At 36.2% G+C, this 22,568-nt stretch overlaps 4 protein-coding genes across 4 annotated transcripts; all 4 read left to right on the top strand.

The window, feature by feature from the left end:
* The first annotated feature begins 3,133 nt into the window (after positions 1 to 3,133).
* Positions 3,134 to 3,863, top strand: LOC115066036 (uncharacterized). The gene is made up of 4 exons (XM_029549565.2): positions 3,134 to 3,187; positions 3,242 to 3,388; positions 3,461 to 3,628; positions 3,699 to 3,863. Exons 1-4 carry the CDS (start codon positions 3,134 to 3,136, stop codon positions 3,843 to 3,845), a joined length of 516 nt encoding a protein of 171 aa, XP_029405425.1. The 3' UTR covers positions 3,846 to 3,863.
* Positions 3,864 to 4,684: 821 nt separating this feature from the next.
* Positions 4,685 to 6,992, top strand: LOC115066035 (uncharacterized). The gene is made up of 4 exons (XM_049452719.1): positions 4,685 to 4,747; positions 6,378 to 6,527; positions 6,603 to 6,770; positions 6,825 to 6,992. Exons 1-4 carry the CDS (start codon positions 4,685 to 4,687, stop codon positions 6,990 to 6,992), a joined length of 549 nt encoding a protein of 182 aa, XP_049308676.1.
* Positions 6,993 to 9,850: 2,858 nt separating this feature from the next.
* On the top strand, positions 9,851 to 10,849 carry LOC115066034 (uncharacterized). The gene is made up of 4 exons (XM_049452718.1): positions 9,851 to 9,856; positions 10,241 to 10,390; positions 10,466 to 10,633; positions 10,688 to 10,849. Exons 1-4 carry the CDS (start codon positions 9,851 to 9,853, stop codon positions 10,847 to 10,849), a joined length of 486 nt encoding a protein of 161 aa, XP_049308675.1.
* Positions 10,850 to 20,569: 9,720 nt separating this feature from the next.
* On the top strand, positions 20,570 to 21,588 carry LOC125777631 (uncharacterized). The gene is made up of 3 exons (XM_049452717.1): positions 20,570 to 20,668; positions 21,188 to 21,355; positions 21,442 to 21,588. The coding sequence occupies exons 1-3, from the start codon at positions 20,570 to 20,572 to the stop codon at positions 21,586 to 21,588; spliced, it is 414 nt and encodes a 137-aa protein (XP_049308674.1).
* The last annotated feature ends 980 nt before the right edge of the window (positions 21,589 to 22,568 follow it).

Below are 22,568 nucleotides of genomic sequence, written 5' to 3'. Positions count from 1 at the left end.
GACCCGTGAAAGGAGAAACGACACACACCACCTCTTCGTCGATTTCAAAGCTGCTTTCGACAGTACGAAAAGGAGCTGCCTTTATACCGCAAAAACTAATACGGCTGTGTAAACTGATGTTGAGCGGGACCAAAAGCTCCGTCTGGATTGAGAAGGACCTCCCCGAGACGTTTGATATCAAGCGAGGTTTTAGTCAAGGCGACTCTCTATCATGCGACTTCTACAATCTTTTGCTCGAGAAAATAATTCGAGCTGCAGAACTTAATGGAGCAGGTATAATCTCTTATAAGAGTGTACAGCTGCTGGCGTATGGCGATGATATTATGTAGAATGGACGAAAACACTCCAGCTCTGAAAGTATTCCACGCTGTACCCGCCGGGGGAAGCAGAGGAAGAGGAAGACCTCCACTCCGTTGGAAGGACCAAGTGGAGAAGGACCTGGCTTCGCTTGGAATATCCAATTGGCGCCACGTAGCGAAGAGAAGAAACGACTGGCGCGCTGTTGTTGACTCGGCTATAATCGCGTAAGCGGTGTCTACGCCAATTAAGAAGAAGAAGAAGAAGTTAGTTCAAGTCTTTTCCAAGTTTCTTACATCGACCGAGGGTTGTAACTTTCATAAACCACTTTTTAACATCTATCGTACCGATCGCATTTGGAAGGGCGATCCTCTTAGCATAAGCGAATATTAATAACAATATAGTAATCAGAGTAAAATCTTGAAATCAGTGTTTTTAGCCAATATCACTTTTTAGCAATAGCCGTCGGTTGTCGTAAAACTATCACAACCTTTTTAAGCAAATAATTTCCTTTTTATTCTTTTTTCGTTTTAATATATCTCAAAGAAGGATTCGCTGCAATTCTGGATAACATTCTAGAAATGGTGCCAAAAATACTGCAGTTTTCAAAAATAGTTTCATAAGTTCTATGTGAACTCTGCCCCATACGAAGTACACATTCGTAAATGGTTTTCCAACTTTCGTATATGTAGACCATATGAATGTCGAAGAAAATTAACCCAGGGGAAGTTCAAAATATATTGTTCAACAAAGTGAAATTCGTTGATCGAAGCAAGGTGTTTGACTTACCTACTATAGGTACACTTAAATGTTTGGGTAGAAGGCTTTGTGTAATGAGCTTATAAGCGTTGTGTATTCTGTCTCAATTTAATGAAAAGTGCGACAAAAATGCCTGATTCGAGTTACTTACGATTACCCGGCAATCATTGTTTTGGACACGCATCAACTTTATCCGCTCTCAGACCTCAAAAGAATAGCCACTGGAAAGAAATCGCCAAGACTGATAGCTATTTTGAAGCAATAAAAAAGTCGAGATATTTACTTGGGAAATAAAAACAAAAAAGTACCCAAAAACTGTCAGCCCATCTGTTTATACGCGAATCAGTTTCTCAAATTATGAGATATCACCTTAAAATTTTGCATCCGTTGATTTGTTAACAAGGAGCTGATCAGATGTTGTTGTTGTTGGATTTATTTTAACGGTTATCTAGTCTATAGGGAGAGGTGTTAGCTGGGCATGCAAAAAGGTGCTTAGAATCATGCGGGGACTCGTTACATGCTGGACATCTACAAGGTGTGTTCAAAAAGTATCGTGAATTTTGAATTTTCGCGGGTTACGTATATTCGAATTTCGAATTTTTTGTGGCGTTATGTTGGTACTCATGTCTCTCACTTATGCCGACAAGCCCGGCCATTTTGAATGTTCATTTAATTGTTGACAGCTGCTTTGCTTGCACGTGTTTTGGATCGTTTTCGATTTTTACCTATTCAAAAAAATGGATCAAAGAACCTGTATCAAATTTTGTGTCGTATTTGGTATGTCGGGGTCGATCTTGAATAAGTAGGAGTTTATACGTAACGTTACACTCGATTCTCGCGGCCGCTTGAGCACGTCGTCTGAGTTCACTGAGAGGGAAGGTGTTTATGTCTCCATTGTGAATGGCGGTCAATGCATGTCTGAAGTTAGTCGCGTCCGAAGACTGGTCCGTGTACTGTCTTATGTCGTCGACGTAGTTGAGGAAGGACCTCTTTATGCTTCTAGGAGGCGGTTCCGCTTCAAGCAGTAGACTGCAGGGGTGGTTTCTATAAAAACATCTCAGCAGAAACTACTTGGAGAGGAGTTCATTGCTCCTTAACTGGGAGAATAAGCCACAGTATTTAGATGTTCGATAGGAGACAACAAGAGTCATCCCATTATAGTTTGGAATGCAGTGTTCTGGCATGTTTGAAGCTTATTCATTTGCGTTTCACTTCATTATTACCTCGAAACTCAGGTAATTCACCTCTCCAACCCTGAAGGGATCGTAGATTTTTGGTTGTGTATTTGACTGTGTCAATGGCTTTTGATAAGTCCAATATTTGAATATTTGAAAAGTTGTCAGCGATAAGTTGAAGACCTTGGTGAGAAAGCTTACTCCCGCGAAACCTAAGTGCTTTAGCATAAGGACGTTTATTTCATCAAGACCTATAGGTTTGAGGGATTTTGCTTTATTGATGGATGACACTTCGAACCTCGTCATCAGTGAAAGTAAGTAGTGCCCAGTCTTTTGGCATTTGCGCAATTCAAAGCTTAGTCGCGCCGGTGGAGAACCTAGGTATTTCTCATGGATCTATTTGTCGACTTACTATATCGTATAGCTGTCATACAAATTGATCGATGAAAATCAAGAAAAAAACATTTGAATGCACTTTTATGCTATACAAAAATTCATTTGGGAAGGGTATTACAGTTTCGAAGTCAACATTCTGTTTTTGTTTCTTTTTTTGTTTATGTTTCAAACACAATTAGCTTTTCAGCCCGCCGGTTTGAACTTGTTTTGGCCTCAAAGCATAACACGAAGAGGAGTATAGTGCTTCCGATTAATTCACATACTTAACTCGGCCACGCTTAAAATGTGTATCAGATTATAAATTAATTATACTTAAATACAATAATTATTAGGTAATTATATAAATAATTAGCACGCAATAAAAGTAACTTATTTTATTTTTTATAAAAATATAATTGTACTATTTTGTGGAAATAGCCATAAAGTTATGAGTAAACAATAGTTAATTTACTGAAAACTTAGCTAGAAAATACTTAGCAAAACTTGTAAATTTTAACGGATTTAGAATGAAAATGCGTTATTTTGTACTAGTTGCCTTGGTGTCCATGTGTCCTGCGAAAGTGAGTAAACGAATAATAATTTCTATTAAATTAATGTCACTTTACTTCCCATAGGTGCATTTGGTTATACGTTTCACCAAACTATTATGTAACAGTACACATCCCATGACAGTATATGAGAAATGTCATATTGAACGAGGGCATAACATTACAACAATAACAATACGACAAAAGCTACTGCAGCCCATCTACAGAGTACAAGTTAGTGTGAGAAAGATTTTGGAAACCTCAAAGTGATTTAGAAATCATAACGTTTCTAATTGCAATTTTCAGGCAAACATTTCAATAATACAGCTCTCGAAGAGTCTTAATCGCATTTTGTACACTTTCAATAATGTAGATGCCTGCGCTTTCATATTGAGACGTCGAAATCCGGTGCTGAGATTACTCTTCGCGCATTTTCAAAAATTCAGCAATATCAATCACAGTTGCCCATTCAAGGTAAGGCTTTTTGAGAGTTTACTAGTAAAGATGTATATATTTGCATTTTTATTCTATAATTTCGCATAAGGACCATTTAATAGTCGATCGTTTCGCTATAAGTGATATTCAGGTGGCGCGCTTACCAATACTAGCGGGAGAATATGCATTGCTGACGGCTTGGAAGTTGAACGGTGTCGATGCTGCTTATACCAATGTATTTGCGATTTATAGCTAGAGTTTAGACATTTGACGAAATAAAACGAATATAATTTAGTATTTTGGGCAAGTATTAAGATTTATTTTGAATTAAGGGTTTGTCATTATGATTTAGGGGCTGTGAACGCCGCTGCTAGCTCAAATAAATTCCAACCACTTTTTGCAAGCTGCCAATCGTATAGTGGTGATCTCCGTAGAGAAGCAAGTTCACATAATCTCACAAAAAATAAGTAGTTTACCGTGCGATTCTGTACTCTGATACAGTATCAAGTCTCTAAATTTGAGATTTCAAGTTAGAGACAATTTTTGAGGCTTGAGTGACAGTCACAAAATCTATTACATTTCATTATTCAGAGATGTTTTTACACTTGAATGAAAATAAATATGTCGATAACAAATATTAAATTTTCTATAGCATCGTCAAAAAACATAATAACTCACTGGTTGACAGAAAAACTGGACCGAAAGTCAGCTGCTTTAGCATGTAAAAGGCTCCCTGGTGTGCACTCGGCGGAAAAACTAACGAAGGTCATCACCGAAATTAACAGCTCCTCCAAAGTCGTCATGACTGTCACAGACAAAGGGTCGAACTTTGCGAACATTTAAGGAGCATGGAGTTCAACCCGAAGAAAAGAGCGCCGACAGCGATGAAGATCTGCGTTCGTTTTCCAATGAGTGCCTGCTACCCCAACACCAGCGTTGTGCAAGTCACACATTAAGTTTGCTCGCTACAACTGATTTAGCGAAAGTTTTGCAATCAAACCAGACACTTTATTTGCAACATACATAGGTAATATAGTTTTGAACAACTGGTTTATTCAAAAATATATTTTGTTTTTTTTTTCAGATATTTGTCAAATGCAATGCTTTGTGGAAGAAGTGCAAGTGGCCGAACAACGCTTCTCCTTCTTCTTAACTGGAGTAGACACCGCTCACGCGATTATAGCCGAGTTAACAACAACGCGCCAGTCGTTTCTTTTTTTCGCTACGTGGCGCCAATTGGATCTTCCAAGCGAAGCCAGGTCTTTCTCCACTTAGTCCTTCCAACGGGGTGGAGGTCTTCCTCATCCGCTGCTTCCTCCGGCGGGTACTGCGTCGAATACTTTCAGAGCTGGAGTGTTTTCATCCATCCGGACAACATGACCTAGCCAGCGTAGCCGCTATATTTTAATTTGCTGAACTATGTCAATGTCGTCGTATATCTCGTACAGCTCATGGTTTCATCGAATGCGAAATTTGGCGTGGCCAATGCACAAAGGACCATAAATCTTTCGTACAACACTTCCCTTGAAAACTGTCAACGTCGATTCATAAGTTGTTGTCATCGTCCAAGCCTCTGCATCATATAGCAGGACGGGAATTATGGGTGACTTATAGAGTTTGGTTTTTGTTCGTCGAGAGAGGACTTTACTTTTCAATTGCCTACTCAGTCCGAAGTAGCAACTGTTGGCAAGAGTTATCCTGCATTAGATTTCCAGGCTGACATTGTTGGTGGTGTTTATGCTGGTTCCCAAATATTCGAAACTATCTACAATTTCAAAGTATGACTGTCAACAGTGACGTGAGAGCCAAGCCGCGAGTGCGACGACCGTTTGTTTGATGACAGGAGATATTTCGTCTTGCCCTCGTTCACTGCCAGACCCATTTGCTTAGCTTTCTTGTCCAGTCTCGAGAAAACAGACCTAACGGCGTGGGTGTTGAGGCCGATGATATTAATATCAGGACAACGCTAGACCACACATATCTTTGATGACTCGGCAAAACCTGGGAGAGCTTGGCTGGGAAGTTTTGATGCATCCACCATATAGCCCTGAACTTGGACGATCGGACTACCATTTGTTACAGTCAATGCAGAAGTACCTTTTTGGAGTAAAGTTGGCTTGAAGAGAAGCCTGCGAAAGTTACTTGCCGCAGTTTTTCGCCGAGAAACCAGAAGAGTGTTTCACTGATGAAATAATAAAAAATGACAAAAAGTGGTCGATCAAAAATCATAAAAAAAAAATAAGTTGAAGTTTGATTAGAAATACGAAAAAACTTCTTCAACTAAACAATGTATAGTTCTATCTCTGTTGTGACGTGATTAGATTTACCTGATGCAAACAAACGTTAGGTGAACAAGAGCGAGAAGTTTCAAGAGTGAAACCACTACTAGAAGAAAGGGACTTTAAACTGTTTTCGCTATTAATAAAAACCAAAGCAACAAAAATTCAAAAATACATACGTATATAATAGAATGTGTTTATTTTAATATTTCGGTCGTTATATCACGATACGAGTATTTATCTCGATTGATCTCAAATATTTACCCAAATGTTATTATGTTGCCATTATGTGCACGCATATCTATAAACAGAAATATTTATGCCAATTTTTGTTCACTTATAAAAACTATTCAATATTAAAATATTTTCGTTTAAACTATCGCAAGTTTTCAGCGAGAATGCATTATTTAAGGACGCGGATTTTGATTTTTGCTGCTCTCCTCATGAAGCAGAATAAAACGACTAAATACTCATTGATATTTACATTTATTTTTATTTAATTCGTGCAGGTCTCACCAGAAGTTCGTTTCAAGAAGATAATATGCAATAGCACTGATCCACAGATATATTTTGAAAAATGTTACCTAACAAAGGTGAATAAGTCGACAACAACATTAACAATGCATCAAAAACTACTGCAACCTATCTATAGTGCATATGTAAGTAGCGGATAAAATATTCCAGTATAGAAAAATGTTGAAAAAGTTTTACAGAGATATTGTCTACTTAAACAGTGTAACATCTCGGTGATACAGCTCTCGAACAGCCTCAATCGTGTGTGGTACAAATTCACCAACATCGATGCGTGCGGTTTCTTCAAAAAGCGGCGTAATGCAGTGCTGAGTATACTTTTTTCAACTTTCCAAGAGTTCAGCAATATCAATCATACCTGTCCGTATAAAGTAAGTGCCTCTGATAAATGTTTTGGAAACCATATTTATTGAAATTAATTATAGGATTACCTAATATTCAATGACTTAGCGATTGATGATCGAAAGCTAGCTCCCATACCAGCTTTTCCCGGGGACTATGTGCTACAAACAGATTGGCGGTTGAACGGGAAAAATACGGCACAAGTCATTGTATTTATTCATTATACTCGTAACGGTTTAAAATATAAATAAACTAATCTCTTTGAAGAGAACGAAAGGTGTATTATATATGGGATATATTAAAATCGGACAAAAAAAATATTTTATACTTTCGCAGTTTATAAGAAAATTAAGCCTGTGTTAGACACTCACTTAATGCCTGTGTAAATTTATTCGAAAGAGAATATAATTTAGCAGTGTTCCTAAACCTTAGTCTCGTCTTGGGTTTCTTTAGAAACTTTGAAGGTGCGAGAGAAGGTCTCAGATAGAAAACTAAAGAAACTTAACAGATTCTTATACATATGTATATAACGGGTAATCCAAGTAGATGTACTATTTTCAATTGCCTTTTTATGACTGACTGTCTGTGATCTATAAATTTTTTTTGCTTAGTATTATGGAAAGACTTTCGCCTGCACAATTTTTATAAATCGGTTAACTTTTTTACGAAAGTAAAACTGAGGTATTGACCGTACCATTCGCAACATCATCACTCATCTTGAGACCCAGCATTCATTATTGGATAATATTCGACAGACGTCCTGCAGGCAGTAAAAAACATGTAGCCGCCATAGGACAGAGTGTACACTAAGACCGTGCAGAGTCAACTCGGTGAAAACCTCGATCTATATTTTTTCAAAAATGATGCCGATGGGAACGTAACCGTCAATGGCCACCGCTACCGCAGCTTATGTTTTCGGTGATATTTGGTTTCAACAGAACGGCGCTACCTCCCACTCATCGCTTCAATCAATGGATTTATTGAGAGAACAATTCGGTGGGCAGATTATTTCACGCTTTGGGTCGGTCGATTTTCCATCAAGATTATATTGGGTTGTCAAAAAAGTCTTGCGGTATTTTCGCTAGTTGGTGCTGAAAGCGCGTAGTTTTATTCGTCGCATCGGGTCATGCTATACCTTTTTGGAAAGCTCATTTCACGCGCTAACACGTGTTTGAATGATTGTCGTTTCTTTTAAGTCGTTCGTGAGTTACGAGTATAGCGTCGCAAACAAGGAGCAAAATAAAGAGAAAATGCGGCATATTTTACAGTACTACTCGATAAAGGTAAAAATGCATCTCAAGCCGCCAATAAAATTTGTGCAGTTTATGGACCCGATACAGTTTCCATTTCCACCGCACAACGATGGTTTCAACGTTTTCGTTCTGGTGTAGAGGTGGTCGAAGATGCACCACGCTCCGGAAGGCCTGTCGTCGAAAATTGCGATAAAATCGCTAAATTAGTCGAAAGAGACCGGCATAGTAGCAGCCGTAGCATCGGTCAAGAGCTGGGCATGAGTCAACAAAAATTCATTTCAATTTCAATAAAAAAAAAATCAATTAAAATACCGTAAGATTTTTTTGACAACCCAATATATATATATATACTATATGAGAAAAAACAATCGAAACTGTTTATACTCGTATAGCGATATGAGTTTCAGACCAATGTCAAGATCACTTTCGTTATATTCAGCACTAGATCACTTTATAGTTAAGGAATCCATTTAATTTATTTAAAGTATCACACAAGTAAAGTCAGAAGGAAAGTCAAAATTGCTTGGAATTGGGATTGGAATTGGGTAGGAGAAAATCTGAACCGATTGAATTAACTTTTGCCACTACTCAAATATGCTCAAGAAAATATTTCTAGCATATTTATGAAGATTTTACACACTGACTGACATATTCGGCATAAAGTATGACACAAGAACGATATCATTATATTTATTATATATGATTTAGGCTAATATCGGCATATTTTCGAAATTAAGCTGTTGTTTATTCATTATTATAATCGATTTTATCTATTTTAGGTACAAAGACACATTGTTAATAGAGAGGGACGCACTCTTAATTTCTGAATGAAAAGTCATATTGACCGGTATAAACCATGTAAAGTTAATTAGAAGTTCGAAAATCTTTGTATTAGATGTGGAGGTTAGGCTGGAGGATGTATGGATCTGGATATACCCATTATTGACTCAACGGCTCATTATCTGGAAAACATACTCTCCACATTTCAATAATATTTCTCTCAGGTTGACCGATATCTGCGGTTAAAAAACTACCTTAGCCACTGAGGTCCTTGTATATTCCGTATTTGGTGATTTGAAAAGGTATTATCTGATTCCTACTATTTTTCAACGTATGATGGCATACTTTAGAGACACTGTTTATGAAAAGTTTATGCCGATATATTCATTGGTTCTCGATTTATGTACTACTGTGATCAAATTGAAAGGTGAATTTTGTCCATTTCATTTCTTTCAAAGTAATCGCCTCCCGCTGCAATACACTTATGCCAACGAATTTTCCAGTCATCATAGCACTTGGAAAAATCCTTCGTCGTGATGGCCATCAGAGCCTTCTTCGTTTCAGCTTTTATATCCTCAATTGAGTCAAAACGCTGTCCTCGGAGGGGTCATGTAAATTTGCTGAATAGCCAGAAGTTACACGAAGGTAAATCAGGCGAATGCGGTGGTTGCGGCACGATATTAGTTGAAAATGTGGCGAAATGATCACGAATAACCAATGCAATATGAGATGGTGCATTATCACACTTCTTTGTTCAATAAATCTAGACATAGTAAAAATCGAAGAATTCACTTTTAGAGCCTCACAAAACGATGCGTATCTCAAATACTAATAAATATTTCGACGTGAAATGTAGCATGGATATCACTAACAGTACTATCAACTTACAAAAAAAAAACCGATACGAAACACATACGAAGTATAAATTAAAATCCCTTCAGTTTGAACACAATATACATATGTATATGACTATCTATCTAATGTATCAACGATTTGTTTTAAGTAATGCAAACAATCCTTAGGTGAACAACAGCGAGAGGTTTCAATAGTAAAACCACTTTTAGAAGAGTACAAATATGTTGGTAAGAGAGTTTGAGCTGTCTTCGTTATTAATGCGAACGCTAAAACAATTCAAAAATACATATAAAATTTAATGCGTTTATTTCAGTTTTTCGGTCGTTAGATCTCGATATTTAGCTCGATAGATCTGAAATATTTACCCAAGTGTTATTATGTTGCCATTATGTGCACGCATATCTAAAAATAGAAATATTTATGCCAATTTTTGTTCATTTATAAAAACTATTCAATATTAAAATATTTTCGTTTAAACTATCGCCATTTTCAGCGAGAATGCGTTATTTAACGCGGACTTTGATTTTTGTTGCTCTCCTCATGAACGTAAACAGAATAAAAAGGCTAACTACTCATTGATATTTACATTTATTTTTATTTAATTCATGTAGGTCTCACCAGAATTTCGTTTTAAGAAGATAATATGCAATAGCACTGATCCACAGATGTTCTATGAAAAATGTTACATAACAAAAGTGAATAAGTCGACAACAACATTAACAATGCATCAAAAACTACTGCAGCCCATATATAGTGCATATGTAAGTAGCGGCCAAAATATTCCAGTACAGAAAAATGTTGAAAAAGTTTTACAGAGATATTGTCTACTTGTACAGTGCAATATCTCGGTGATACAGCTCTCGAACAGCCTCAATCGTGTGTGGTACAAATTCACCAACATCGATGCTTGCGGTTTCTTCAAGAAGCGCCGTAATGCAGTGCTGAGAATACTTTTTTCAACATTCCAAGAGTTCAGCAATATCAATCATAGCTGCCCGTATAAAGTAAGTGCCTCTGATGAATGTTTTAGAAACCAAATTTATTGAAATTAATCATAGGATTACCTAATATTCAATGACTTAGCTATCGATGATCGAAAGCTAGCTCCCATACCGGTTATGCCAGGGGAATATGTGCTACAAACAGAATGGCGATTGAACGGGAAAAATACGGCGCAAATCACTGTATTTATTCGTTATACTCGTAACGGTTTAAAATAAAAATAAAGTAAGCACTTTGAAGAGAACGAAAGTGCATTATTTTCGTCGTATACGGGATATATTAAAATCGGACAAAATAAAATGTTATATACTTTCGCGTTTCATTAACAAATGAAGCGCATGAAAGACTCTAACTTCTAGATGTGTGCGTAAATTTATTCAAAATAGTCTCCTCCTGCTTCAATACAGCTTTTTGCACGGTCCAAAAGCATGTCGAACGAGTGTTTTAGCTCGATGGCCGCCAGTATGAAAGGAAGAAGTCGCTCGGTGCCATATCAGGTGAATACGGGGAGTGGTTATAGGTTGAAATGTGATTTTTGGTCAAATAATCGGTCACAAGCGTCGATCGTTGAAACACTTTTTGGTCGTCAGTCAATTTGTGCGGAACAAACCGTGCACACACCTTTCGTAAGCCCAAATGTTCGGTCAAAATGCGATAAATCGATGTTTTGGAGATGTTCAATTCCATTTCCATGAATTTCAATGATGATTTCGGCTGATTTTTGATGAATTCACGCACAGTTTCAATGGAATTTCCGGTGATCACGGATTTTGATTGGCCCACATGTTGATCGTCATTTATGTCCTCACGACCACTTTGAAAACGTTGAAACCACTCGTGCACTCTGCTACGAGATAGGCAATCAGCGCCATAAACTTGTTTCATGAATTGAAACGTTTCGGTAAAAGCTTGTTCTCTCTCTTTGTTCGACTGTGTGTTATCAATCTTCAACTACAAGTAAGCTTTGGTTTTAAATATAGTACATACATATGTATGTAATTGCCTTTAAAGTAGCCATATAAGTACACACAATCAATTCAGAGCAAATTAGATAATTACAACAAATAATCAGACAAAATATTATTACTTTTAAATACTTAATTAAAAAATAATAATTTCAGAAATTTTGGACTAACTTAATATTTTTTAAACGAAATGAACGTTTGTAATAACTTTGTTGACATTTTGCATATTCGGCGTTGAAATGCATCGTCTGGAGTTGCTGGTGCTTTTGAGTGTAATTTGTGTGAACGTACGCTGAAGTTAATAAAAATATAATTTAAGAAGTAATATAAAGGGTGATTTTTTAAGAGCTTGATAACTTTTTTTTAAAAAAAAACGCATAAAATTTGCAAAATCTCATCGGTTCTTTATTTGAAACGTTAGATTGGTTCATGACATTTACTTTTTGAAGATAATTTCATTTAAATGTTGACCGCGGCTGCGTCTTAGGTGGTCCATTCGGAAAGTCCAATTTTGGGCAACTTTTTCGAGCATTTCGGCCGGAATAGCCCGAATTTCTTCGGAAATGTTGTCTTCCAAAGCTGGAATAGTTGCTGGCTTATTTCTGTAGACTTTAGACTTGACGTAGCCCCACAAAAAATAGTCTAAAGGCGTTAAATCGCATGATCTTGGTGGCCAACTTACGGGTCCATTTCTTGAGATGAATTGTTGTCCGAAGTTTTCCCTCAAAATGGCCATAGAATCGCGAGCTGTGTGGCATGTAGCGCCATCTTGTTGAAACCACATGTCAACCAAGTTCAGTTCTTCCATTTTTGGCAACAAAAAGTTTGTTAGCATCGAACGATAGCGATCGCCATTCACCGTAACGTTGCGTCCAACAGCATCTTTGAAAAAATACGGTCCAATGATTCCACCAGCGTACAAACCACACCAAACAGTGCATTTTTCGGGATGCATGGGCAGTTCTTGAACGGCTTCTGGTTGCTCTTCACCCCAAATGCGGCAATTTTGCTTATTTACGTAGCCATTCAACCAGAAATGAGCCTCATCGCTGAACAAAACACGCGCGCGAAACACATTTCGAACCGAACACTGATTTTGGTAATAAAATTCAATGATTTGCAAGCGTTGCTCGTTAGTAAGTCTATTCATGATGAAATGTCAAAGCATACTGAGCATCTTTCTCTTTGACACCATGTCTGAAATCCCACGTGATCTGTCAAATACTAATGCATGAAAATCCTAACCTCAAAAAAATCACCCGTTATATACAATTTTGCTTCTTTCAGGTGCACTCGAAAGTGACTTTGACAAAAATTGTTTGCAACAGCAAATACCCAATGGCGATCTATGAGAAGTGTGTCATCGAGAGAGTCAATAAATCGTTGAATACCATTACATTACAACAGAAATTATTGCGACCACTTGAGAGTGTGTATGTAAGTACAAGAAACACAATAAAATATTGTCGAAAATGCATTGCATATGTAGGTATGTATATAGTACAATTACCATACTAATTTTGTTCACCTAACGGTTTTTTCTAAGATGTAAAACTAATCAATATGTTATTAAAAATGAGAAATTGTATTTTTCTAACAATAATTTATCTCTTGGCCGAAAATCGGTTCCGGTTGGTTTTCAATATGTGGGTTTTCTTAATGAAATCCACAGAACGTCTTTCGCTGGTAATTACGTAGACCACCATAATCTCAAAAACAGATAAAGTGAAGTTAGCATTTTCCCCAGCCATTTCTTTTTCCTTACTGCCGTAGATACGGCTTATGCGGTTATAGTCGCACCGGTCGCTCTTCTTTTTCGCTGTTTGGCACCAGTTGGAGATTCCAAGTGTCGTTCTCCATCCGGTCTTTCCAACGTAGTGGAGATTTTCCACTTCCTCTGCGTCGAATGCAATCAGAGCTGGAGTGTTTACATCTATTCGGACAACAAGACCTACCCGCAGTATCTTAATTCGCTGCACTATATTAATGACATCGTACATCTCGTACAACTCATCTCTGAAGCTTTAGTACCGAACGGCTTGGAGAGGTTATTTTCGATCCTGATGGAGCTTCTGTTATTGCTCAATGTCATTTAGTCAGCCTTTTAGTTTTCCGGGGATATCAAATTCAGATTTTCCAGGCTTGAGGTCATACTGATAAAGTCCAATCACTTTGTTGACGGTGGGCCATTAATCTTTTACACAATACGCTCGATAGAAGGTTAAACGCGTTGTTGAGGAGGCTTATTTCACGATAGTTGGCGCAGATTGTGGGGCCTCCGCCGCTTTGTTGTTCTTCAGAGGAATAATTGCTTTTGGAACTTCTTCATGGTCTGACAAAGGAACGTCTGCTCCATCGTCATCGATTAGGCATCCAGCAAACTGTCCTCTACATAATTTTAGTAGAATCAATCACTAGATCTGGGGGGTTCTATAAGAGTATATATGTACATACATTATATAAATTTTATTTTTTTAACTTCTGATGAAAAACGGCTATCACACGGGATGGCCACTTTAATGGAATTCAGAAAGACGGCGATACTATTAAGTTCAATTTCGAGTTTTGCTAATACCGGAAGGTATTTAGCCGGTTTTGATCCTTGCAACTTAACCATTCCTAACTTGTTTAATATAAAGTTTGGCGCCAGAAATGAAGTTATTACTCCGGCTTGGTTCCTGGCACATTACGAGATTATAAAATATTCCCTTATTCTTGCTTGTTTTCAAATTTCAGCTTAACCTCTCCATAGTAAAATTCTCGAAGAGTCTCGATCGTGTGCTTTACACCTTTAAGAACGTAGACGCTTGTAGTTTCTTGAACAGACGTCGAAATCCCGTCATAAGATTATTGTACGAATACATGAAAACATTTAGCAATGTGAATCACAGCTGTCCATTCCGGGTAAGTATTAATACGCTATTTGTCTAAGCCTCCTGATATCTAGAAAATCCTTCTAATAACCTTAAAATATTTATTTTTCTCCTTAGGACTACATTTATTTGCGCAATTTCGTTGTTCGCAATATGGATATAGGACGTCTGCCAATACTGAAGGGGGAATACGGCGTCATGTCGTCTTGGAAATTTAATGGCATCGGTTTTGCGGAGGTAAATATTTTTGGAGTTTATGACTAGAAAATATATAAGCAAAATACAAAGATTTTTTAATGTGAACGTTTCTTTTGATCAAAAATCGCGTTGTTTTAATTTATTTTAATTTTTATGCTGAACTTATTACAATGTTTTTTTTGTTTTTGTACAATAAATTAAGATTTTGGAGTGATTTTGTAATTCTGGACATTTCTCTCTCTATTTGTCTACCGAACTCGGCTAGCATCTTCCAAGCGGAAGTACTGGGCATAGAAAAGGCCTGCGAAGCTTTGTTGGAAAACCACGAGAGGATACCAGATAACAGATGGAAAAACATAACAAAATATAATATATCTAAACAATTATGGCCAATATACGACAAAAAAAGACCTTACGACTTATTAAATAGGACTAAGAAAAGTATCTACAGAGTCAGTGAGCTACCATAACAGGGCACTGACCATTTGGAGAACATGCGTCCAAATTGGTATGCCCTACAACAATATCAGCAGAGATTATAGCCCTATTAATACATATATTTGGTTTCGTGTCCGAAATATTTATATTAAAATCGGCCTAATTAGTTCAAGTGAAATTTATGTGATATAAAGTTAAGCAAAGTTGGGTATATAATATATGGAACAGAAACAGATATGAGAAATAGTCGAAAAATTGATATTAGTTTCGTACCAAAGTCTAGATCACTTTCATTATATACGGCCCTAGATCACTTTATGGATAAGAAATCTGGTTAATTTATTTAAAGTTGACCAACATAAAGTCAGATGTAATTTAGGGTATATCAAGGCTAGAAGAAAATCTGGCCTGATTGCATTAACTTTTGCCAAGAGGAGAATGGGATCGATTTTATCTATTTTAGGTATTACGAGGGCTGCTATATATATTTCTGGCCTAGGCAACACTAAGTGTTGCCAGGTGCAATCTGACATTTCCATTAGAAAGTTTGACATTTTTTAACATTACATCACTCAGAACGTTTTGTCATCTAATCGTGAATTGTTTTATTTACAGGGAATTAAAAAATTCATCTCGGCCAAAAAATGGGATTAACTCGTGAACATTTTCGTGCGATCATTTTTCACAACTTTCGACGTGGATTATCACGACAAGAGTGCATCGATGAACTAAAATCTTTGTATGGCTATGAAGCACCATCCTATAGCAATGTGAAAAACTGTTACAACGAATTCAATTGTGGCCGACGCTCGCTCAAAGACGAATTCCGTGAAGGTCGTCCAAAAACAGCCGTTGTACCAGAAAACATCGATGCCGTACGTGAACTGATAATGCAAGACCGTCATGTAACATACCTTCAGATAGAGGCATGCCTATGCATTTCTCCCACCAGCATATATTCGATATTGCATGAACACCTGGCCGTAAAAAAGGTTTGTTCTCGTTGGATCCCGCACAATTTAACAATCACTCAAAAAAAGGCTCGTGTGGATTGGTGTAAAGAAATGCTGAAAAAATACGATCGTGGTGCTTCAAAAGACGTTTATAAGATCGTCACAGGTGATGAATTATGGATCTATGCGTATGAGCCCGAAACAAAACAGCAATCGACCGTGTGGGTCTTCCAAGACGAGCCAAATCCAACGAAAAAAAAAAAAAAAACAAAACAAAAAAAAAACCATTTTAGGTGATAAATATTTCATTTTCATTATTAGGCCAGAAATATATATAGAAAAAGCGGGTGTTGATGCCGATGATATCAATATTAGGACAACGCTAGACCACACATATCTTTGATGACTTGGCCAAATCTGGGAGAGCTTGGCTGGAAAGTTTTGATGCATCCACCATAAAACCCTGACCTTACACCATCGGACTACCATTTATTACGGTCAACGCAGAAATACCTTAGTGGAGTAAAGTCTGCTTGAAGAGAAGCCTGTGAAAATTACTTGCCGCAGTTTTTCGCCGAGAAACCAGAAGAGTGTTACACTGATGAAATTATAAAAAAATGACAAAAAGTGGTCTACCAAAATGGTACATATTTGATTTATTAGAGCTCATTATAAACATAAAAAAATAAGTTGAAGTTTGATTAGAAATACGAAAAGACTTTTTCAACTATCCAATGTATAACTCTATCTCTGTTGTGACGCGATTAGATTTACCTGATGAAAACTTCTAGAAGAATACAAAAAATGTTAGAAAGAGAGTTAAGCTATTCTCGCTATTAATACAAACCAAAGCTACAAAAATTCAAAAGTCCATAAAAATAAAATTTAATGAGTTCATTTAAGTATCTCGATTGATCTCAAATATTTACCCAAGTGTTATTATGTTGTTATTATGTGCACGCGTATCTATAAACAGAAATATTTATGCCAATTTTTGTTCATTTATAAAAACTATTCAATATTAAAATATTTTTGTTTAAACTATCGCCATTTTTCAGCGAGAATGCATTATTTAACGCGGATTTTGATTTTTGCTGCTCTCCTCATGAAGGTAAGCAGAATAAAAAGACAAAATACTCATTGATATTTATATTTACTTCTGTATGTCTATAGTTATAGTATAGTTTCAAGAAGATAATATGCAATAGCACTGATCCACAGATATATTTTGAAAAATGTTACATTTCAAAGGTGAATAAGTCGACAACAACAGTAACAATGCATCAAAAACTACTGCAGCCCATCTACAGTGCATATGTAAGTAGCGGCCAAAATATTCCAAAAATATTTAAAAATTGTACAAAAATATTGTCTACTTGTACAGTGCAATATCTCGATGATACAGCTCTCGAGCAGCATCAATCGTGTGTGGTACAAATTCACCAACATTGATGCTTGCGGTTTCTTGGTAAAGCGCCGTAATCCAGTGCTGAAAATACTTTTTTCAACATTCCAAGAGTTCAGCAATATCAATCATAGCTGCCCGTATAAAGTAAGTGCCTCTGATGAATGTTTTAAAAACCATATTTATTGAAATTAATTATAGGATTACCTAATATTCAATGACTTAGCTATCGATGATCGAAAGATAGCTCCTATACCTGTTATGCCAGGGGAATATGTGCTACAAACAGAATGGCGAGTGAACGGGAAAAATACGGCGCAAATCACTGTATTTATTCGTTATATTCGTAATGGATCGAAATAAACTAAACACTTTGAAGAGAACGAAAAATATATTATTTTCTTCGCATACAGAATATATTAAAACCGGACATAACAAAATATTATATTCCTTCGCAGTTCATTAACAAATAAAGCGTATGAAAGACTCTAACTTCAAGATGCCAGTGTTAATTTTTTCGAAAGAAATCTTATATGTAGCAGTGTTCCTCAACCTATTCTCGTCATGGTTTCTTTAAAACTTGTAAGGGGTAATAAAGGGTCTCAGGTATAATAGAAAACAATAGAAACTTAACAGACAGCAAAAATTCTCTTTATTCTTATACATATGTATAAGATCCAATCAATATCCTTTCAATAGTTTTTTTCTCACTGATCACGCGTGAGTGATGTCAATGTATCATATTATTTTTGTTCAGTATTGTTTGGCATTTCATCATGGAAAGACTTACGCCTGCACAATGTTTACAAAACGTTCAACTTTTTTTTTACGAAAATTTACGTTCTGTAAAGAATGTGTTTCCCGCGCATCGCTCAACTTATCGTCAACATAATCGGCCTACTGAGCATAATATTCAAAACACATCATCCATCTTGAGACCCAACATTTATTATTGGTTAATATTCGACCGAATCGATCACGTCCAGGATGAGTAAAAAAATATAGCAACCAGAGCTCAAAGTGTACACCAAGATGTGGAGAGTGGATTCGGCGCCGTTCGCCGCAACTCGAATAGACGTATGGAACTACTAGGCGCATTTTATACAGAAGAAACAAAAGTTCTATGTGGCGTGTGGATCGGTGGAAATCTCGATCTATATTTCTTCAAAAATGATGTCGATGGGAACGTAACCGTCAATGGCTACCGCTATCGCAGCTTATGATTTCGGCGATATTTGGTTTCAACAGGACGGCACTACCTCCCACACATCCCTTCAATCAATGGATTTATTGAGAGAACAATTCGGTGGGCAGATTATTTCACGTTTTGGGTTGGTCGATTTGCCACCAAAATTATATGATATCACACCTTTAGACTTTTTCCTCATCACAATTCTATGAACAAAGATTCATTGGTATGGTTAATCAAGGGTCATGGAAATATATGTATTGTTTATCCCATTTAATGAAACGACATTATAAGAAAATATCTGGTACTTGTATATCTTTTATTTTCCAAGAAGCCCTTGACTTGTCTCTTTAAACAGTTGAGATATACGAGTATATCCGCGATCAACGAACTGGAAACTTAGACACTAATACTTCACGTTTAGAGCTCTTTTCGTGGTAAAGGTTCTTTATTAGTTACATTATTATCCCAATCAGTGAACTCTGTAGCTTTGAACATATTACCATGTGTTTTTGTAGATCCATTTAGATATTGTATGCTATGCTAAATACTCGTATGTGTATCTGTTATCTACCTTATATCCAATTTATGAGAGTTTGTTCGTTGGAAAATTTCGTGATTAGCTTCGTTTATGGTACAGTTAGTTATTGTGATTTGATACGACGAATTGTAAGCAGCAAAGTCGAAAGGAGCCAAAAAAGCTTTGGATCATCATTAAACTAGGAAGGATTGGAGCTTAGAGTTCTAATAAAAATAAGAGTAGGGTTCAATAAGCATACTGCTCTCTGTAAGGTTCGACTTCTCGGTTATTGTCTAATGCTCGCCCATGCTGTAAGTGTAAAAATCTTGCTGAAGTTGCTTGAGAGCAGTTTAATCTTGCGAGACTTGGGTAGAAACAAATTGGATCTCACACCTTTAGTCATGCAAAATGGGCTTATGTAGAATTCAAAATAATTTGTCGTTATAGGATGAGGTTTTAGAAGAATCTATCGCAGATTGTTCATGTGTGATGTCCGTCTTAAGGATCAGACTTGAAAGTGTGTATAATAGTTTTTAAAATTTAGTGAATGAAAATATTTTTGTAGACCTTTAAAGCTATAGTGAAGTATTTGTCTCACCGGCTGTGTATTATCAATCTTTAACTACAAGCTAGCTTTGGTTTTAGATATAAATATATGTATGTAATTACCTTTAAAGTAGGTACATATATAAGTGCATACAATCAATTCAGAACAACAAATAATCAGATAAGATATTATTACTTTTAAATACTTAATTAAAAAAATTATAATTTCAGATATTTTGGACTAACTCAATATTTTCTAAACGAAATGCACTATTGTTATAACTTTGTTGACATTTTGCATATTCGGCATTGAAATGCATCGTCTGGAATTGCTGGTGCTTTTGACTGTTATTTGTGTGAACGTACGCTGAAATTTAAACAAGCTGTTTTCCAAAGTAAACAGGACTTTTTGAAGCTAGAGCTCCCTGGTGGCGCCATCTATATTTCGACTGGAATCTGCTATCTTTATCGATTGTCCAGTTTACAATTACATGACATTTCATAGATTGAAAGTGAAGTTATTGCGTTTTAAGTGTCAGTACGTTTGTCTTATCGGTGCGAAAATGAGCTTCGAACAAAAAGAGAGAACATACTTTTACCGAAACGTTTCAATTCATGAAACAAGTTTATGACGATGATTGCCTATCTTCGAACAAAGATAGAGAATAAACTTTGAACGAAATAAATTGATTTTGCCGAAAAAACCATTTGTTCCGTTTTTTTAGTCCTGTTTACTTTGGAACGCACCTTTTAAAAATATAATTTAAGAAGAAATATATATACAATTTTGCTTCTTTCAGGTGCACTCGAAAGTGACTTTGACCAAAATTGTTTGCAACAGCAAATATCCAATGGCGATCTTCGAGAAGTGTATCGTCGAGAGAGTTAATAAATCTTTGAATACCATTACATTACAAGAGAAGTTATTGCAACCACTGGAGAGTGTGTACGTAAGTACATGAAACACAATCAAATATTGTCCAAAAAATGCGTTAACATCACAATTTTTATACACCTGCAGCATGTTGTATAAAGTACAATAGTTTTGTCGGTTGTCGGTCAATATGAAAGTTATCTTTATGAAATTCAGAGACCGTTTTTTCATGGTAATAATGTGGACCGCCATAAAGGCAGAAATTGATAAAATGAAGTCAGCACTATCACTACATATGTACGTAGTAAAAAAGTTTTATACTTCGGGTTCTTAACATTTTAAGAAAATTTAGTGAACGTATAACCCGGTGTTAGTTGAATTGCAGTTAAATAACATAATCGTGTGAAAACTCTCCCTAGACTCCGTGTTTCTAACAAGCCATATGTATATGAAGGTACTTCTCTTACTTTAATTTCGAACGAAGACTTTCCTTACTTGTTTAATATAATTTTTTGCCAGAAATTAAGTTATTTTTCCAGGTTGGATCCTGACAAATTGTAAAATCATAAAATATTCCCTTATTTTAAAATTTCAGCTTAACCTCTCCATAGTACAATTCTCGAAGAGTCTCGATCGTGTGCTTTACACCTTTAAGAACGTAGACGCATGTAGTTTCTTGAACAGACGTCGAAATCCCGTCATAAGATTATTGTACGAATACATGAAAACATTTAGCAATGTGAATCACAGCTGTCCATTCCGGGTAAGTATTAATACGCTATTTGTCTGAGCCTCCTGATATCTAGAGAATCCTTCTAATAACCTTATAATATTTATTTTTCTTTTTAGGACTACATTTATTTGCGCAATTTTGTAGTTCACAATGTGGATATAGGACGTCTGCCAATACTAAAGGGGGAATATGGCGTCATGTCGTCTTGGATACTTAATGGCATAGGTTTTACGGAGATTAATATTTTTGGAGTTTATGATTAAAAAATATAGAAGCAAAATACTAAGATTTGCATACATTTTTGCAATGTGAATCTATTTTCTGATCAAAAATCGCTGTGTTTTAATTGTTTGTTTAGTTTCGAGCTTGAACTTATTATAATTTGTTGTTTTTTTTTTGTTTTTGTTTTTGTACATTAAATTAATCGTTTAACAATTTGGACTATTCTTGCGTTTTTCAATATATGGTGTTAGCACTATTTCTTGGAGAAAAATAATCTCATCTAAGGTAGAATATTCTTATACTTACAAATTGATTGGAGGCAAATTCAAACTTAACTAAAGTGAAGCTGCTTTTATATTATTTTTATATAATTTATTTATTTAATAGCTTCTTAAAATAGTAAAAAAAAATTAAGAAAAAAAATATACTTAAAAGTATTTTCAATTGTAAGCCTTTTTTGTTTGATATCCATAGTGTTTCTTTAAGTACTTTATTTTACTTAATTCTTTCATAGATTCGGCATATCTCAAAATCAATTAAGTCATTCGACATCATAAAACCCAAATCCACATATACAAGTATAGTATATCGACAAAAACCCCTGGAGGCCAGAAGAATCTTGCAACCAGGAATTTTGTGGTGGCTGACCAGCTTTCACGGAACTGGCACTAAGTCCAGCCATTCAGCTCCCAGTTTTATAAGTGTCCTTTTTGGCAAGTTCATTAAATTTCCAACGACTCCGCTTTTAGCAATTCTAGCAGTTTATAAGGCTAAGCACACCATGCCTTATCTGTGGGCACCGTCATCTATGTCGGGGCCAGCCTTACTGCTTTGGCATCAGAATAAATATTGTATAGGGTGGGTCATCTAAAGTTTTAAATTTGAATTATATATATTTCGACATTAGAAACGTCAAATGCCATTCGGAAGGTGACAGATATTCAGTAAATGGTCTAGAATTTACGAAATGGGTCGCTATTCACTCTTCTACAGTTCGCAGATTGGGCAGATCGTTTGACCG

The sequence above is a fragment of the Bactrocera dorsalis genome, chromosome 3 (genome assembly GCF_023373825.1).
Source record: "Bactrocera dorsalis isolate Fly_Bdor chromosome 3, ASM2337382v1, whole genome shotgun sequence".
Classification (NCBI taxonomy): domain Eukaryota; kingdom Metazoa; phylum Arthropoda; class Insecta; order Diptera; family Tephritidae; genus Bactrocera; species Bactrocera dorsalis.
Note: the sequence above shows the minus strand (reverse complement) of the source record. Positions and strands in the feature narration are given on the sequence as shown.

Coding starts and splice junctions, on each gene's coding strand:
- LOC115066034 (XM_049452718.1), top strand. Junction 10,391..10,465: donor AGCCCATATATAGTGCATAT/GTAAGTAGCGGC, acceptor CTACTTGTACAG/TGCAATATCTCGGTGATACA. Junction 10,634..10,687: donor ATCATAGCTGCCCGTATAAA/GTAAGTGCCTCT, acceptor AATTAATCATAG/GATTACCTAATATTCAATGA.
- LOC115066036 (XM_029549565.2), top strand. CDS start 3,134: ATGAAAATGCGTTATTTTGTACTAGTTGCCTTGGTGTCCATGTGTCCT. Junction 3,188..3,241: donor TGTCCATGTGTCCTGCGAAA/GTGAGTAAACGA, acceptor TACTTCCCATAG/GTGCATTTGGTTATACGTTT. Junction 3,389..3,460: donor AGCCCATCTACAGAGTACAA/GTTAGTGTGAGA, acceptor TGCAATTTTCAG/GCAAACATTTCAATAATACA.
- LOC125777631 (XM_049452717.1), top strand. CDS start 20,570: ATGGCGATCTTCGAGAAGTGTATCGTCGAGAGAGTTAATAAATCTTTG. Junction 20,669..21,187: donor AACCACTGGAGAGTGTGTAC/GTAAGTACATGA, acceptor TTAAAATTTCAG/CTTAACCTCTCCATAGTACA. Junction 21,356..21,441: donor ATCACAGCTGTCCATTCCGG/GTAAGTATTAAT, acceptor TTTTCTTTTTAG/GACTACATTTATTTGCGCAA.
- LOC115066035 (XM_049452719.1), top strand. CDS start 4,685: ATGCAATGCTTTGTGGAAGAAGTGCAAGTGGCCGAACAACGCTTCTCC. Junction 6,528..6,602: donor AACCTATCTATAGTGCATAT/GTAAGTAGCGGA, acceptor CTACTTAAACAG/TGTAACATCTCGGTGATACA. Junction 6,771..6,824: donor ATCATACCTGTCCGTATAAA/GTAAGTGCCTCT, acceptor AATTAATTATAG/GATTACCTAATATTCAATGA.